At 37.8% G+C, this 17,472-nt stretch overlaps 2 protein-coding genes across 7 annotated transcripts in view; one reads left to right on the top strand and one right to left on the bottom strand.

The window, feature by feature from the left end:
• Positions 1–8,164, bottom strand: part of LOC111263312 (exosome complex component RRP41) — a 10,966-nt gene extending 2,802 nt beyond the window's left edge. The window contains exon 1 of one of the 2 annotated variants that reach the window (XM_022838274.2): positions 8,145–8,164. The gene's annotated coding sequence lies outside the window, so the exon portion shown is untranslated. Of the gene's footprint in view, positions 1–752; positions 1,025–8,144 lie in introns of those variants that run through there. The other variant, XM_022838273.2, reaches the window with a different exon arrangement.
• A 100-nt stretch (positions 8,165–8,264) lies between these two features.
• On the top strand, positions 8,265–14,993 carry LOC111263310 (uncharacterized). Of its 5 annotated transcripts, XR_002682153.2 has the most exons (10): positions 8,265–8,396; positions 9,046–9,306; positions 9,477–9,596; positions 9,983–10,177; positions 10,561–10,759; positions 11,103–11,258; positions 11,765–11,881; positions 12,003–12,165; positions 12,388–13,540; positions 14,098–14,993. XR_002682153.2 is itself a non-coding variant. In XM_086969539.1 (9 exons), exons 2-9 carry the CDS (start codon positions 9,074–9,076, stop codon positions 12,591–12,593), a joined length of 1,389 nt encoding a protein of 462 aa, XP_086825665.1. In that variant the 5' UTR covers positions 8,265–8,396; positions 9,046–9,073; the 3' UTR covers positions 12,594–14,993. The 5 variants fall into 5 exon arrangements, 4 of the variants coding, with proteins under 4 accessions (XP_086825665.1, XP_086825666.1, XP_022693999.1 ...); XM_086969539.1 differs by having other exon boundaries at positions 12,388–14,993; XM_022838264.1 differs by having other exon boundaries at positions 8,270–8,396; positions 9,059–9,306; positions 12,388–14,993.
• Positions 14,994–17,472: the final 2,479 nt, after the last annotated feature.

Here is a 17,472-nt window from a genome sequence, read left to right as displayed (position 1 = left end):
ATTCGTACAGATTGTGTAGAACGTGCCGTCGGTGGGACTTGAGGTAGCGACAGCTATTCTCTTTCAGCCGAAGGCCGCACCCTCGCGTCAAACTGGTACCCATATAGTTACGTTTCATTATAAGAACTGTCTAAGAAGTCCGGTAATTTTAGTCATTGATAAAATGTGTTGATACGTGTCAATGGTCGAAAAGATGAAAGCAAACGAAAACAGAAATTATCTTAATGTGCTTACTATTACTATCTATGTGCATACTTAGAAAATAAATACCCGAGCATCCCATGTTTAATCCAGGACGATTTGCTAGATGGCCTCGATAAGTCATCTTGCATATAGCATAGATAGGTGTTATTAATAATGTTTTGCTAATATTAGGAGGATGATCTTAAGTAAAGTTGGCACAATTCAAAATTCATTTATACCAACTAGCAGATGATGCAAGAAAGCGTTACCCTCTACGGCGCATCCGATACAAACTTATTGTACTAGCCATGGTTTTGATTCATTCACAAATAAACCAAAAACAATCTGAAGGAGGAGACTTGTTGCTCGTAATGGGCACGAAAAATAAACATTACACAAGGGATTTATTCTAGAATAATTTTTGACGAACTGGCTTGCTGAAATCTTTGATCACACAATCCCAGTGCTATTATATTAATCACATAATAATTATTATCATTCTTTGAACCTTAACAGTGACGTGACAATGCTTGGTTTCGTTTCATTTTAAGAAAAGCTAGATAACTCACCTAGGCAAGAAGATCAAATGAACTGTATGTATTTAAACGGAATAATACGATCGCATCCTTTGAGCGCGGTTCCATTAATCGTGTCGTGTTTTAGCGCGTTAACAGGATGTTCTTCTGTCCATTTGTACTACTACACATTTTTAGAATAGTCAATGTTTGCCGACACTAAATACGATAAGATTGATTGAAAACGATCTGTTGATGCAAAATTTAATCATAAATTAAGTAGGTTGAAAATAGATATACTAGGCCGATTGTGGTCGATTACGAAGATGCTTTCTATGGCACGTTGGACGCTTATTCGACCGTAGTAATCGAACCGTTCCGAAATCTGTCTGCTTTGCAGTGGCGATCAATAAATCGTGTTGAATCAGACTGAATGATATCGCCTATTTAAAGGTACATCATTAATACCTGAACCGATCAGTAAAAGGTAGATCGTTACTAACCTCTATACTTAGTTAAGATGGCAGCTCGTTACAAAAGAATAAACGAATTCAGCTGAATGTTTTGAGTCGAGTAAAGACTATTTAGTAATTTGCTATATTTTTCTGTAGCGTAAGCTCTATATTATAAAGCATCGAGTTATGCCACACGACATGTTTAATTTAATAAAGAAGAATGTGTAAGTTGAATGAGCTTTGAAGGCTTTATCCTATAAAATCATTTCGCAAACTTTTTCAGCATTCAGTTATTGAGGTTTAGTGGCGATCAGAATGGATATAAATGACTCTCGTATGTGTTTTAGATGCGTGCGTTTTTTATGCATAGAAAGTGCTATGGGTTCTGTAAGCCTGCCATATATCTACACTCAGCCCCGGTATCCGTTTGTGTGGACAGATAAGTTCTAATAGGCATGAACATGCTATAAGTTAACATTATTGTTGTCGTGACGAAGTTTAACGGATCCAAGTGTGCAGCTGGCCAGAACAGCGCCCAAAGGAAGGCATGCAGGGAAATCTCGTGCCAACATTGGACGGATAGTGCGTGGCTGTTGCTAGATTCTAAACACCACTATAACGGTCCAACTTTTTAATAGTACTGCAAACTGTTTGGAGGAAGTGGCTGGCCTGAGTCACCACAGTTAGGTTGCCCACTGCATCAGATGAACCACTTTCTATCCGGGGGATGTTATCTCCCCACTTACTTTACGAAACCAACCTGGGCGTAGTGTGTTTATGTTAGTCTGATGAGTCTGCTAACCTTTTAGCCTTCTTCCCACTATCGTAGATTCCATGGTGACTCTACTTCCTTTATTTCAGATCTCTCTGAATACACATGCGTTGTAGGAAGGGTATAGTCACAGGAATCTCCTGGGGCTTTTTGTATTCGATGTAGAGAGCCTTAAAAGCCGGTCTTATCCGCACAGGGGCCCCAGAGACAACTAGGAACTCTGCCGGTGCAATAAGGAACTCCCGCTCATCTTCTCGCAATTCATAAATGATAGGCATAATCTTTGCCAGCTGTGCCGAGATTTTTTTGCTTTAACAACCGCGTAACATGCATGGTCTGGTCAAGTATGACTCGTAGGTACTGCGTAGCGGACAATGCTTTGGTTTTCTTCCCTTCTACTATACTTTTTAGCTCTGCGCATTTTCTTTTCCAATCAAGAGGGTTGTTTCCAGCTTGGTCGTGCTAGTATAAATTCTGGTGCTCCAAGCCACCTTGGTTTTTCTGAGAGCAGACCAATTCCTTGTGTGACAACTTCAAGTCTCTTTCCAATAGGGCCTCAAAACCTTCAATTACGATTATTGGATATTATTGGATACTTTTTAAATAGTACACTGATCATTACTGGCGAAATTATCTGACCCAGATGTGTTATCTATCTTTATTTGTTTAGCAGCCATCAACGCTTTTTCGACGGTGATTGGATTGAAGAACGTGTCTTGTGCGATAAGAGGGTTCTCTCGGTTAAGACGAGTATCCTTATATAGGAACGATGCTGCGGTTGTGTGAATGTTTCCATAGCATTAATTGTTTTTTGTTACCGTATTCCTATTAGTGCTTTCCTGTGCAAACATCGTGCACGTCGAAGAAAAATAGTTAAATTATGTTGTAAGGAAATTCTCAGACACTGATCTCACAGTAGGCCAACGATCATTGTGTCCGGCGCGCTATCACATCAATATAGCAACATATCAAATACAGCGCCCAACGGATACGGATTGGGCTATGTCTGTCGAATTTGGTCAAACGTCAACGTGTTGTGGAAGGCATTTCCTGAGAAGCTACGTTTCAATAAACAAAAATATGTGTAGCCCAAAACTGCTCTTTTAAACACGTATTAAGAAATTCGATGGAGATGGATTTTAATGATGGACGAAAAAGAAATAAAAAAATTAGGCCAATCTAACAAGGATGAAAGAACTTTTAAGCTTGTGGCGGGCTACGTTAGCACATGATGAATTGCAACCACTTCTAGGACAACGGGTAACATGCACACAATTTTTCTATCAGCCGTTGTAGTCGTCAGTTTATAGGTTTCCAAAGATATTCACCCATCGCAATAAGCTTGGTAAGTCATATCGGGTCCCGACGATACTTTCATTTGCATGGTTATAATTAGCGTAGCGACTGGTTAAATGCCGTTTTTATTATATATATATATATATATATATATATATATATATATATTAAATAAAATCGCCTTCAACAGCAGTCAATTCCATAAGGATCGGTTTATTTTCGACAAAAATCCTTATCAAGGCAGATTTCTTTCAGGTTTTTCTATTGATGAGGAAATTATATATATTTTGATAGTTCTATACCATCAAAATGGGATATCTGTAAATAATTTTACATGATGTTCAGTGAAGTTAACTCGGAAACGGCGTCCCAGCTCTACGCACTTCATTCGATGTAGTCATTCTCTGTTCTATAACCAGAATACGGCGGGTGAGAAACCACTTCGCTAAAGATGCACACCGTAAGCGGATTGGTAAACGAACATACAGCATTAGAAGTACTATGACCGATATCAAACTCCTTCACCTGTCAAAACTAGTTTGCAGTACGTCTAAACGAACGCCAAACAATAGTAGTTCTTTTTCTTTCGGTTATTAGACCACTAGACGGCTGATAAGCCATATTGTTACCTTCCACTGTTAGCATGCGTTTTTCTGCGAAGCTTTTTTTCAATATTAGAAAACTATAATGCCGAGTGAAGTCATTGACTAGGAAATCATTATTTGCCTTGAGTGCGATACGACTACCATTTGTATCTTTCCGTAAAGTTTTCTGTACGTTCTAGACAGGCGAAGTAATACATCTGTTTGAAACGCTCGACATCCAAAAAAAAGAGCTCAGCGTTATACCCTATTAGAATACCCTAAAAAAATTGGAGAAGGAGTCTAGGAGAAGCTCATTGAAAATGTCAAAAAGTAGAATTGTTAAAAAAAAAACGTTCATTCTTTCCAAATAACTCTCAAAATAAAACCTGACTGCACGACAATAATTTACGCCGTTCCATATATCACTGTATTTTCCATGATGAAATTATTATAGTTAGGTTCAGGCAGATAATAAAATCATGAAATAAATTATAATTTCGGCAAGTTTTTCCCTGTCAAATTTCTGCGGGGACACCGGTAACGTCATTCTAGTCATAATAAGCAAATAAAGAAATCAGATATCCATAACTTTTTCAGTATTTACGTGTTAAAAGCTGCATTTTGGTGTCGCATTTACCGCTTTAATCTACCCCATTGCTTAGCCCAAACCAAGCACAATACAATAAATTGTTGCTATTATTACAGCTGTCATTATCCTTGCCGATACTGTAGTGGACAAACGTCAGCTGTCCTTTTTACTGTTTTTTTTCTGACCTGTCGTTTATGCTTATCTGCCATGGGCAACCGTCGGCATGGGCCTAGTAGGCACAAAGAGTTCGACGAAAGGTCCTGCATTGTTAATGAATATTACAACAAACTGAAGGATTAGTAATGAAAAGCACTGACAAAATTGGGAGATGGAAGAAAAGCGCGCTAACACCCGAACAAAATGTAAAATATTTACGAGGGATTATAGCCAAGGATGCAGATACGTGCGTAGCGTCACTTCGCCAACTTCAAAAGATTGGCAACAAATTTAGTGTCCTATCTGATAGGCGCGATAATTTTGCACTAAGCAGAACTGCATGTAAATAAACACTTTATTTGCATGTAAATAATGATTTTTGATCAGTGGAAGATAAGTAGGTAGATGCAGATGAGTTTGAAAATAGTTTTATGAACATGATCGTGGCACTGTACGTAGTATTAGGGGATAAACTAACTTGAAGGTCTTGTTTTTATTTTTGAAGCTTATTTATTACTGTTATAAAAATCGTTGTCTCAGGAACTTTCACTACAAAAGGAACAAGTAAATACAAAACAGTATGTTCTACGTGAAACACTACAGCTTCTGCAGTTGATTCAAGGGGCTTTTGAATGCACGAAAATTGCATTACTAGTGGATGGCATACGTGAACTATATGCCTAGGTTTATATTATGTACTTTGTACTTTGTAACTTATATTATATGCCTTATATGCGACAGTAAACTTAAATACTGATATCTAACCTTTATAGACCTCAATTAATGTTAAGCATCAAGAATATCATTATAGATTTTAAACCTAGCATTTAAAATATAATGATGGACGCACAATTATATGTCACAAACAATAAGTTGCGAATTTATTTTTCATTCGAGTACTTCTCCACGCAATATTTCGCGTGCTGTAGGGATGCGGGTTTCGTTTCGAAGCCCAAAACCGAACTCCATTCGTATCTAGAAAAAGTGACCGTAAGCGACGTGTTTGAAATTTGCAAAATATAACCATAATCATGAACAAAGATGTCGACTTTTACAATTTCTGGTTGACACTTCCAAGCAAGTGTTTCAAAGAGTAATTAACATAAAAACATCATTTAATAGAATTCATCCATATATAACTAAAAGTCAATCTATGAGCTTCTCACTTCTCACAAGGAGTATATTGCACCCATAGATAATGTGTTTTTTAATAATAATAACTCGAATTGTTGAGTGCAGGCCGAACAGGAAACTCGTGAAGCTCACATGTCAGTATAGACTATTGAGCGCAACTGAGCTACAAGTCGAACATGAACCCTAGAACGCTGAGGTTTGTCAACGCGATATATTAAGCGAAAGCTGCGAGTCGTTCTAGAGCACCCAGCAGGCGATCGGTGAAGTTATAACGCCATCTACAAAGTAATTTTAGCAAATATTTGTGGTTACTCTCGTTGATGCTGCTTTTGACCGTCAAACACGTTTATACGGTTAGCCCAGTAGTGATTTTCTTTAAAAGTCAAAGAACCACACGGACCCAAAGAGAGCCACATGCGTGCTTCATCCAGCTACTCCCACTAAAAGCATTAATGATATATCGAAAAGGAACATATATTAGCATGGTTGAGACAAGTAAGATGCACTCATTTCGTCGTACTAGCAGCTACTAGACATCGATTGTCATCCGTTTCAGCTGCGAACTGAGTGAACGTTTGGCATCACGTGAGAGAAAGTTACAATGAACAGATGAAGATACGGGAAGTCCACAAAAAAAGTTCTTGAATCATTGATAAAACATTAGAAACACAAAAGTGATTAGTGCTATTGAGCAACTTGTTTCTCAGTAAAAAATATATATGAAAAAAAATCTCAATGAATGAATAATCCTCTCTTAAGCAAGGACGCATCAGTATTTAAGGAAAAGGAAGACTCTCACGGGCGAAACAAGGAAGCTGATTTTTTTTTACAACTTTAAGCATTGACACTAGCTTTTTTGACAGGCAAATGATTGGCTCGTAAATGCGATGGGTATATAAACATATAGTTTTCGAGATATGGGACTGAAATGGCTATATTCACTCTATAGGTGCATATACATGAAAATGGAGAGAACGACGTTAATTGCGCTCCTCATTGAGCGAAGCAATTGAATGTTTGATATTGTCTGTCGGATGAACTAGGGGCAACGCCAAAATAGGTCTTTAGGTTCTAATTCCTCAAATTATACGCGAACTGACGAGGTCTTTTAATATTGCAAATCTGTTAATAATATTTTTCCTTATTTAAATAAATTGCGTATGCCAACTGTGGATCAAGTTGTGTCCGCGGAAGGCCTCGACCGGCGGATGAGACGAAATGCCTCAACGGCGCAGAAGCCAGGGGTTGCTGGCATACGCGTTTTTAATTTAAAGAAGGCCCCAGACTACCCAGTCTTTGCGTGCGTATTAGCGTTTTCGCAATTAACCATATAAGATTTTAAATTAAAGTCTATTTCCATTCAATCAGTTAATAAGCAGAGATAAAAAGAGAAAGAAATAAACTAAGTATCTATGTTTCGAGTTTTACGTTTGGTATCGCCGGAAGATATTCCCTCGGACTTTCAGCACGAAATGAAGTTTGTCTATGCCTCGGTTCAAACCTAAGCCACAACCTATACTTAGGATTAGGGGGTAAATACGTTACCCAGTAAGCTATCACGGGGACAAACTAATCTTATTTACTGATAACTGAGGCAGAATAGGTTGCTATACATAGCCATTTTTAGTAACGCGTTCAACAGTGCACACAGATCTGATGCCATATTTAAATGACTACTGCTCTGAACGGATTTCAGTTCCATTCTACGGCTACACTACGTCATATTTTGTAGAAAAGCAAGCACCAGCAGGTGAGGTGCGCTAAATTTGTCATTATGCTTAATTTTACGTATCAGAAGTCCAAATAGAATTTAGAATTGACTGTGCCCGCATACGTGCCTATTTTACTCTGTTTATCTAGTAACCTCTGATTAACAATGTCAGAAGCACTCTTTTCGGACAAGGTGCGTATAATGAAAGGGTTTACAATAATTAACTGCTATTATTTGTTTGAACAAATGCCAATCGTATAATCATTTTTTGCTGTTACGATTTCCACCTCATTTTATGATCTTAAGGGTTAGTTTGACTTGCTCGCCTCCTATTTAGGTCAGCGCTTATACATGGCTGTAGTTTCTCCGCAGTGATACCCCTTTTCGAAATGTTGAAATAATGTAATTTTACAAGCGCACTTTAAACGGCCACTCTGATTTATATTTTGCTGATTTTAGTTCGTGATATTTTATATTAGTTCACTTTAATGGACCATCTTAGGACATCACGTTTTGATCATATACGTTATGCCAGTGAAGCTAAGGTGAGGCACCACTGGATTCTTCAGTACATTTATATAAGCCGTAGTTTCGATATAAGGCTTGATAAACACCTTGCCTAAGACAGAGGTAGCGCTAGTTGTCTAAATAGAAATTTCCGACGACTTTGTTTAAGGCGGTCAACAACAGACACTGTGCAATATTCGTGATACAAATTAGTGTAGCTAAATAGGCATGATTCATCTCACCCGTTGACTATGTGATCCTTATGTTTGTTGTTTCAAAATAAATTTTCGGAAAAATCTGATCGGAAAGATACAGTGTTGATATCAGATCTGTCTAATGTCATATTTGACGGAACTCATCGAACGTTTCAAAAAGTTGTCTGCTTCGCATTGCCGGTTACGTTTAACGAGAGCGAACCTTTGTGTTAGGTTGTAGTTACTCTAATTTACAATATAACCGAACGACTTTTGTGTGAGTCATTAAGCAAATAAAAGGTTGGTTCTAGAAAGCTCACCTCATTTTTTTTTCTAGATTCATATCAGTGTTATAGCTACCGATAATGAAGCAGATTGAGTGATTAAACTTCTTTTGTTAATTATGAATTACATGTATATTTGTAGACTGAAAGGAAGTGTTATTTTGAATTTTCTTATATTACTTGATACCCCACAAATTCATGACTGACATATACGTGATGAACCACAAATCCAGCTCAAAAAAGTGCTCTTAAGATGTAAAGTGGGTTCGTGAATATACGTAAGCGTGAATGTTGCTAGCACATCACAGTAAATATTTTTTTTTTATTTAGATAGTACGTTTATATAGTACAGCGGACCACTCTGTGTTGTGTAGAAAATTTTTTTTTTAAAAATAACGTTGAGAACGGATAACAATATAGCATTACCTTCGCCTAGAGCGCATGTAGTGTGTGTATCTGAAGTTTGCGCTTCTCCACTTCTTGTAGCTGCAAACACATAGCATATGCAATTATCTAAATAATTTAAATCTATTCTATTTAAATGTACTATTATATGTAACTCAATAATAGTAGTAACAACGATAATTAGCTAGTATTAATAATAGTAGTTAGTATTAATTTGCTGCTTACTTGTTTCTTATACATATGTATGTATATATTATAAGGTATTGTTTTAAGGCTTAGGTTCATAAGATGGCTTCACGGCCTGACGTTTCACGGGCCCGCTTATGCGAGAATCTGAAGTCCGTCGCCCAAGTAACACCTGAGGAAATAGCAGCCCCGACGCGAGCAATAGTTCAACGAGTCCTTGCGGATTTTGCCACTAACGCTCTTATGATCAGGGATGAGGCACTCAGCCTGCCTCTAGCGTGCAATCTAGAGAACCATAATCCAAATTCCATTGTAACCAGTTTTGCCGTAAATAGGTAACTACGGGTTCAGCAACCGTTTTGATATAATAGACAATGTCTTATTTTATCCTACCCGTGTGTCTAATATATTCCTGAAGAACAATCCAGTATATGTTTTGCTTGCTCCTGCAAGGTTTGCTGTTAGCGTAGGTTGTTACATGTTCTTTTGGACTTATCTTTTTGAGGATGATCTTGATGAAACAGATTCTAAAATTACTAAGCAAGAGGTCGGCGCAGTTCACGTTGATGGACATCATCAAACCAGATACAAAGAAGTTCGAGAAAATGGTACAGCAGATGCTCATGTAAGTAGAGGTTTTAGTTTAAATAATAATGTGTATTTAGCGCTCAGGTAGCTGTTGCTTAAATCAGTTCACCACCAGGAATGGTTATAGCTACTTTGTTCTATTATAGTGTGGCGTACACGAATAACTTTAACTGTATAAAAATTACCTGTGCTCCATATACAGATATTCTAGTAAGTTTACCCAATTATTACTAAAAAAATAAGGGTCCTGCCAGCAACTGTCATTGGTTTAGCTATGAATTATTTCTTATTATTTTTTTTTTGTTTTGTTTAATGCTGGGCCTTTCTGGTAAGAAGAAGCATTATCTAGTGGAAATGCCTTTAAATTAATATAGTTCATTAGATTTGGCAGATATATGTCTCATGTTTGCTGTTCTATTACAGGTACTTGTACCATTCTGATCGGGTGTTTGAAATTGTGGAACAAGTCTGTTTAGATCTTGACGAGAAGGGTGCCCAAGTTCAGAGAGAACGCGAAACTCTCGATTGCGAAAGGAATGAACTCAATGTCGCCGTTCAGCGACTGAAGGTGCTAGAGGAACTGCGTGTCGCCGAAGCTCTTGCTGAGACTAGTGAAAGGTAGAAGTAATAAGGGTTTTCCTGCAGCTAGATATCTACTATAGATTTTGTAAGTAAATAGTTTTATAAGTGCATTATCGATAATTGCAAATAACATTATTTGTTTATCCTTTCAATCGTCTTGTTAAATTTAAAAAAGTCCTACTCTTATTTTCCTTCGCAGTATATATACTTGCCTGTATATATAGTTAGCTTATTATGTGGTATAGATTGTACAAACGACCTAATGGAACTGTGTGTGGAATTGTGCCAGAAAAAGCCTTACAGTTCACTAACGATCGAACCAATGTAACTCACTTTGGGATTTTGATATTCTACATAAATTTTCATGCAAATTATATTTTGTGCGGTTTACATCTCTTATTCGGACAATGTCATTCTAGAAAGGAGAAAATGGATAAGGAGTCTGGTGTAGCTAAAATAGCTTACGAGAAACTTAAGGAACAAGTGAAAGACGCGGCTAACGAAATTGACGGACTTAAGGCTGAGCTGGAACGGCGCCTAGAGCGACTGACTGATCTACGTGCATCGATTGTTGAGGATCCCGACACGTGTGTAGCGAAGCTTCATGAGCTTCGAGAGGTATGTCTTACATGCAATAGAAAATCCTACATACAACGAATGAGCCCCGCCATTAAGATTGCAAGCGCGTAATGACAGCAATAATTTGAAAATAGGGTTTCAACCCATTTAAGGCACTGCTTTAGAAATATTCAGTGGCGATTCGTCTACAATCCAAATAATATACGCCAAGTAGTTCTCCGAGTTTTACGTTTGTAATTGCGTTGGCATTCCATCAAACCTTGCCTTGCTTAAATTAATATTTAATTATATTTCACCGATAGTGTTACACATTCACGAATAGTAATTGTTTTTCCCAGAAAACGAGCTGCGTTAATCACTGACTCGAAAATTATGGTTCTAGGAAGTTTCACTTCATAAAGAGCAAGTTGAATCAAAAGAACATGCCCTCTTCGAAGCAACGGAACATTTACAGTTGCTCCAGGACGCTCTCGAGCGATCAAAGGCAATACACAAGCAAGCCTTAATGGCTGCAAGTGCGCATGAAGAACTCGCTCAGGTATGATAAAGTTTTTAGGAACCTTAAAGACTGTTTTATGTCTCAAAGTGTACGGTAATCACAAGACATTGTTGGTCATAGGTGATAACTATTCAGTGCAAATCGTTGCAAGTCGACCGGATGCTTTTTATGAAAGAAAACCAATGTATAAAAAAGAAAAGGGTAAGCTGCATCACCTATACGATGAACAATCTTGTGTAATGAGCACAAATTGTTTTTATGTATGTTTGCATGCTTTGGCTTATTAGCCATTTAAGTAAAGTTTGTAAATTTGGTTTGAACGCCTGCAAACAGCAGTCAGATGCTTTGAACGGAAAGAGACTTCTTTCGAGCGCACACTATTAATGGGTGGCAGTGGGTGATCGCTATTAAGGACCTTAATGAATGCCAATTCTTGATGAAGTGACAAGTTGAAATGCGTTGAGGATAAAACTAACCCCAAAGGCGTTTATGTCTGCTGCAACCCTGCTAATCTGTGCACAACTTTTTATTCATAATTTGAACAGAGCGAAAAAGAACGTGAGCGTAGTACGGCAGCCCAAGCGAGAACCCTACTTGAGCTTGAATCCCAACTAGGGGAGCTAAAAGCCCTAGTTGAGGCCCGAAAGCATCAGTTCAAAAAGGTAAAAATTGCGAATATCGTTTAGATTGTAGGGATGATTTTTCTATTAAAAAGCATGTATGAGTTGTGATTTAAGTTTTGAGCTCACCGGATCTAACAACAACCGTAGTTGTTGATTACAGATTCAGGAAGAAGACCGTGAAGTTCGAGAGTCGTTGCTGGCGCTCGAGGAAACTGAACAGCAGCTAAAAGAACAACGTGAGAAGGCCGAAACCCGTCGACGTCATTTGTTAAATGAGACGACAAAAGTGGCCGGTATCATTGAGAACGTGCAGCGTACGACAGGTAGAAGAACCTGTTTCGTTGTATGCGGAATAATGAAATCTAAAAATAATCAACGAAAGTATTACTATTTTAGATAGCATTACAAATCAATAAACAGCGAAGTTCATCACATTTCTTTAAACAGTGGTACCATGTGAGGAGAAAATATTTGCTGAAGCTACACTAAAAGCATTGATGGAATCATAATAATGAATATATTTCCTGTGTCATTACATATTTCAGTAACCATGAAAAAGAACGTCATGTGTCAACTAATCGAAGGCCATGGTGAACAAATGAAAATTTGGAAAGATCACGTTAACGCAATGGCCGATTTTTCGAAGGCGTGTCGAATTGCTGATGATCAGATTGAAGCTCGCCACGCGCAATTGACCGCTTTGTCCGAAACTATCGAGCGAGTCGCGTCGACAGGCACTACCCACAATTAAAACCCCTCACGTGTTAATTCTCACGACGAAGAGCGACATGCAGACTAATAAATCAGACCTACCTTGTCCGTTCATGTGGGTAGAAAGTAAGATCCGGCATGTGCCTGTGACTGGAACTAGCTCTAGCATATCTGTAAGATTTATGCTAGAAACAAAATGTCGTATATACAGTTTATTTTGTTAATACGTAAACTGTGTCAATAATAGCTATCATTTACGGTGAGTTTCTGGCCCATATCTTGCAAAAAGTCAATTCTATGTTCTATTCACAAAGGTGTACTTGATTCAGTCTATGTATTGCAAACCGTATCAGTGAACTAAACTTAAGGTAATTAGTTTATAATAAATATTTTTATTACAAGTGCCATCTGCTTTATGTTAAAACAACAAAACTGTAAGACAACTAATTCGAAGTGATTTCTGCTTTTCCGGTAATAAAATTCTGAAGGTTACTTATTATGCTGTCTGTAGGTTTCTCCAAGGAACTTATGAAACATATATACAGTTATTTACTTATAGTATTTTTTATGTTCCTTGTAATCGATTTTTGGTTATAATATTTGCTAACGCTATGATTAGACAATTGCAGTTTGATATTTCGCTTCTAGATACCGGATGGCCTCTTATAGGATGACTGCAGCGTTCCTTTTTTAGTTAGACCTACTCGCAACGATGTAAAGAGTGTGCCTATCTATTCTTGGAGTCAAAGTATCGCTAACTAATAGTAGAAAAGAACAAATTGGAAACAGTAAAAATTATTGGAATGTTGACGCAAATACTATGTGGTTGAATCGCACAGGATAATATATGTAAAGGTTTTGAAAAAACATTTCGACGAAACCCACAACATGAATTCGCTATAAGGAAGGCGAAAGTAAACCAAAGCTTTTCGGGAAAGAGGGCCAGGGTTGACTCCAATACTCACTGCTACCGCCCAAACAACAAAGGTGAGATTCAGGCCAAATTTAATCTAGAAATTCAGCTTGGGTTCACTGGTAGTTTCACCATAAAGCGAACTAATTAACTCTATTATTTACTCTTTACGGGGGTTGTGCTGTTTGCGCGCTTAACGTTTTGAAGTTTTTCTCTAGGGATGCTGCACCTGCGTCGTCGCCTGCTTCGATAACAAAGGTGCAGTTATAAGAAAGTAGAGAGTCGATATTGGAAGAGGTGGGCTAATATATGTACCATTATTTTCTTCAGTGTGTTGTTTAAATTTTATTCATATTTTTTATTTTTTAAGTTTATTCAAGTTCCTATATATGATAAGCGTCAACACAGAATAACTTCCATGTGTTGCTAAACGAAGTTTGTTAAATACGTGATTACGATGAGATTATGCATAGTTTATTCTTCGAGTGCGCTATTTGCTGGCACATAGCCAGCGTAATAAAATGGTTAACGAAACCTGTCACAATATCATAACAATTCATTTTGTTGTTATCTAAATCAAAATTTACACCTTATGTTATATTCATATCTTCTATTTGCTTTTTGCTTTTAGGGGGACATCTTCTGTTTTGGACTTTGTAAAATGCAAGTATTGCTCGCTTCAAGCAAAATTTTCCTTGAAAGTAGCCGCAGAATTTTATCTGACCAGCCGAATTTTCATCGGATGTGAACACAATTGCTTACGTTAAATTGACATAGCGTTGCGGAGCAGAGCGTACTGCCGTACTCGGGCAAAATGCATCTTCGGTTTGTCCCTGCGCTATTATTGTTCTCCAAGATTGACGCGGCCGCTGCCGCGCTCCATACTATTGAAGAGATTTGTTGCGATAACACATCATCCCTAATCGGTCAAACCGCAAACCCGAGCTGAGGTGCGATCCTAACCGCAGATGCCGTCGTGAGCTTTGTTGGGTTTTATCAGATGTTGGGATGGGCTTGTACTAGTTTGTCGAGTGCCGTTGGAGGCAGCTTAGTTATCGATCGAGTCCGATGAGGAGCAATGGAGGCAATAGGAGGGCCGTCCTGTTCAAGGTGATTGGTGGACGGAGGTGATCAAATCTAATGAATACTAGTTCAGTGTTAGACCGTAGTTTCATAGTATGCATTCGTTGTGGTTTGCATAATAGCCTAAACTAGGCTGTTATGCGACCACCTGCAATGCATGACGCCATTTATAAAGCACTCATTTTAGGTACATCGATAAGTATGGCACTGAATGAAAATATATTTTTCTGGTAATATATATATTTATTTGCCAATATAAGAGTTGACGTTTCCAGAAGCCCCTTTATATTATAGTTATGTGGAAACTGCTTATCGTATTGGTTCACCTACTCAGACAAAAGATAAATAACACGCATTGCATACTTAATTATAGTAAAAGTAAGGTAGAGCTTCTTGTAAGCTCACTTGATCTCAAATAAAGACATTTATTGTTAATTTCCTTTCTATGTCTGTTTTAGTCAAGGGCGGTGGTAATTGTATATGAATGACTGTCAAATGTTTTGAGCTACTGTTGGCATTTTTGCAATATTTTCATATATGATATTTTTTGTAGCTTGAGATATTTGGATAATTTGTTCGATTAAGCTAATATGGAGTATATGCTTGTTTGAAATGCTTGTACTTCACCGCAGCTTAAATTATTTCGCTAGGCATTAACACACGCGTTGCACAGTCCCTTCAAATCTAAGTGCTATCGTCGGAGTGTTTGTATAAATGTTAATTCATTTCACCTTCAGTTGGCCTAAAGAAATAAGTTCTACAGGGCAGTCGCGTCAGAGTGACACGCGGCAAGAAAATCTACGACAATCGAGAGCTTTGTAGTGTTCGACTCACATTCTCTACAGTCCATGGAATTATTTTTAAGAGTTTACATGCGAGGTAGCCAAGTTTGATATGGACTGTCGGTAGTTGTAGGGAGTAAACAAAACATCGTTAAGGTGATTAATTAACGGATGCTAGCGCTGCCACAAACTGTACACGTCTAGCATAGACTTCGTTCAAGGAGGTATACATGTGCGGTTGTGCAGGTCTTTTCCCGGCTGTTTTCTTCTTAGTAAATCATTCTCTTTAGGAAAGGAAAAGCGGGCACTTTACCTCTATTGAGGGATCCAATTTAGTCAGTTACGAAAAAGCCAAGCTATGTGGTCAGGTCATAAAACCCTGTTCTTCTTCCTTTTTTTTTAATAATACCTTTCATTATGGTTAAGTTTGCACTGCTTGAAATCTGCACATCTCGCTTGTTATTACATAGAACCTATGTTAACACCGAAAGTGCAAAGAGATCTTGGAAGGCTGAATTTAGAATCTTGGTGAATTTAATAATTTTATATGTACGAACGGAAGTCTATTTACTTGATGTGTTTTCTTATTCCGTTAAATTTACTCAGTTCACTTAAAAAAATGTGTTTGCATGTGCTATAAAATTCATATATTGTGTGGAATATGTATTTATGGAATTGTTCAACTCCACTGCAGACTAACTATAAATCCGTTCCCAAATGTCCACGGCTCTCCGTGTAATGATAGTATATACCGTATTTGTATATATATATATTTTTTTGGCCTACTATGGCTTTTGATTCTGCCGCATAGCATCCTGAATTTCCTATTAGTTCGATAAAATGTGCGTCTAATGCCCGGTTTGAGCCTCCCCAGGGCCGCTGGATGCACCTTTTACCGTAGTTCAAATAAACGACTCATTCGGATGTTGTTCTAGCGTTACGTGCGGTAGAAAAAATCCATTTAATCGTCCCTTCAATTGTGGCCGGTGGGTTAAATGGTAGTTTAATCGAACAAAACGGAGTTGAATTTCTACAGGACCGTGTGACATTTTGAATGGTAAATTTACTTGGTGTTTACAGTCTTTCACAATAGGATATGATTGTACAGGATCATCGACTTTAGGAAGTATATCTGGGGCCGAACGCTACAGATATTTTCATAGCACTGATATTCAGTTTTGTATATAAAAAAGTATAAAAAAAGATCGCTGCTTTCCGTTTATGCTTTTCGGCTAAATCTTTCGAGTTTACGTACAGAATTGCGTTAGTAATCATACTACACGGTTAACCTTTAGCCAGAAACAAACTTACCTAAGTTTGAAACTCATAATTTATACAAAGTTTGTGTCTGTCTTGAACGGTCGCTCCGGTTTACCGTATTCGACGTCCTTTGGGTTATTGCGCTCATTTATCTGCTTATGTATCTACTAAAAAATGAATGAAAATATATGACATAGAAGATTGTCTTTGAAATTGTCAAACCTTGGTTAGGGTTAGTTTTCCATGAGGATAAGTAACTCGTCGAACATCGTGTAAATCATCGATCCGTGTTCTGCCAGCCTTACTTTGACACTTTGAGGTTACTCGTTTCTGAAACGATAATTTCTGTAGCACCGAGTAAACTGTTGGCACGAACATAATCATCAATTCTTCTTTATGTCAATTTTAATTAAAATTTAAAGTGATAATTCACATAGCGCTTGGAGTAAAATTGAGTATATTCCAGCTACTCAAGGTTTCCGGTGTCCAGGATGGTGCAGTAGTGACGTGTTTGCCTACTAAGTTTAAGACCATGTAAGATAGCCTAAGTTCATAACTAGGCGTAGCCACAGCTTGCATCATGCTGTGCCGGTTGTGTGAAGCATTGCCCAACGGTACCAGCGGATTTAAAGCATCAAAAAATATAGTCGATGTCTTGCGTCTCAGTTGCAGTCGTTCTCACAAAACGTCTGTTCAAACTGGTCCAAAGATATCAGCTGAAACTTTTTCACCAGAAGCTATTCGAAAGTTAAACGTATAACAACATATGAAACCGACAAATCAGCATGTAAGCATACTGCATAAACGATGCAGGCAAGCAAATCGTACCTATTGTCGATGCCAGACGCCTATAGTAGATACTAAAATGTCACTTTTGGCAC

This window comes from Varroa jacobsoni, unplaced genomic scaffold (genome assembly GCF_002532875.2).
Source record: "Varroa jacobsoni isolate VJ856 unplaced genomic scaffold, vjacob_1.0 scaffold_755, whole genome shotgun sequence".
In the NCBI taxonomy this organism is placed as follows: Eukaryota; Metazoa; Arthropoda; class Arachnida; order Mesostigmata; family Varroidae; genus Varroa; species Varroa jacobsoni.
Note: the sequence above shows the minus strand (reverse complement) of the source record. Positions and strands in the feature narration are given on the sequence as shown.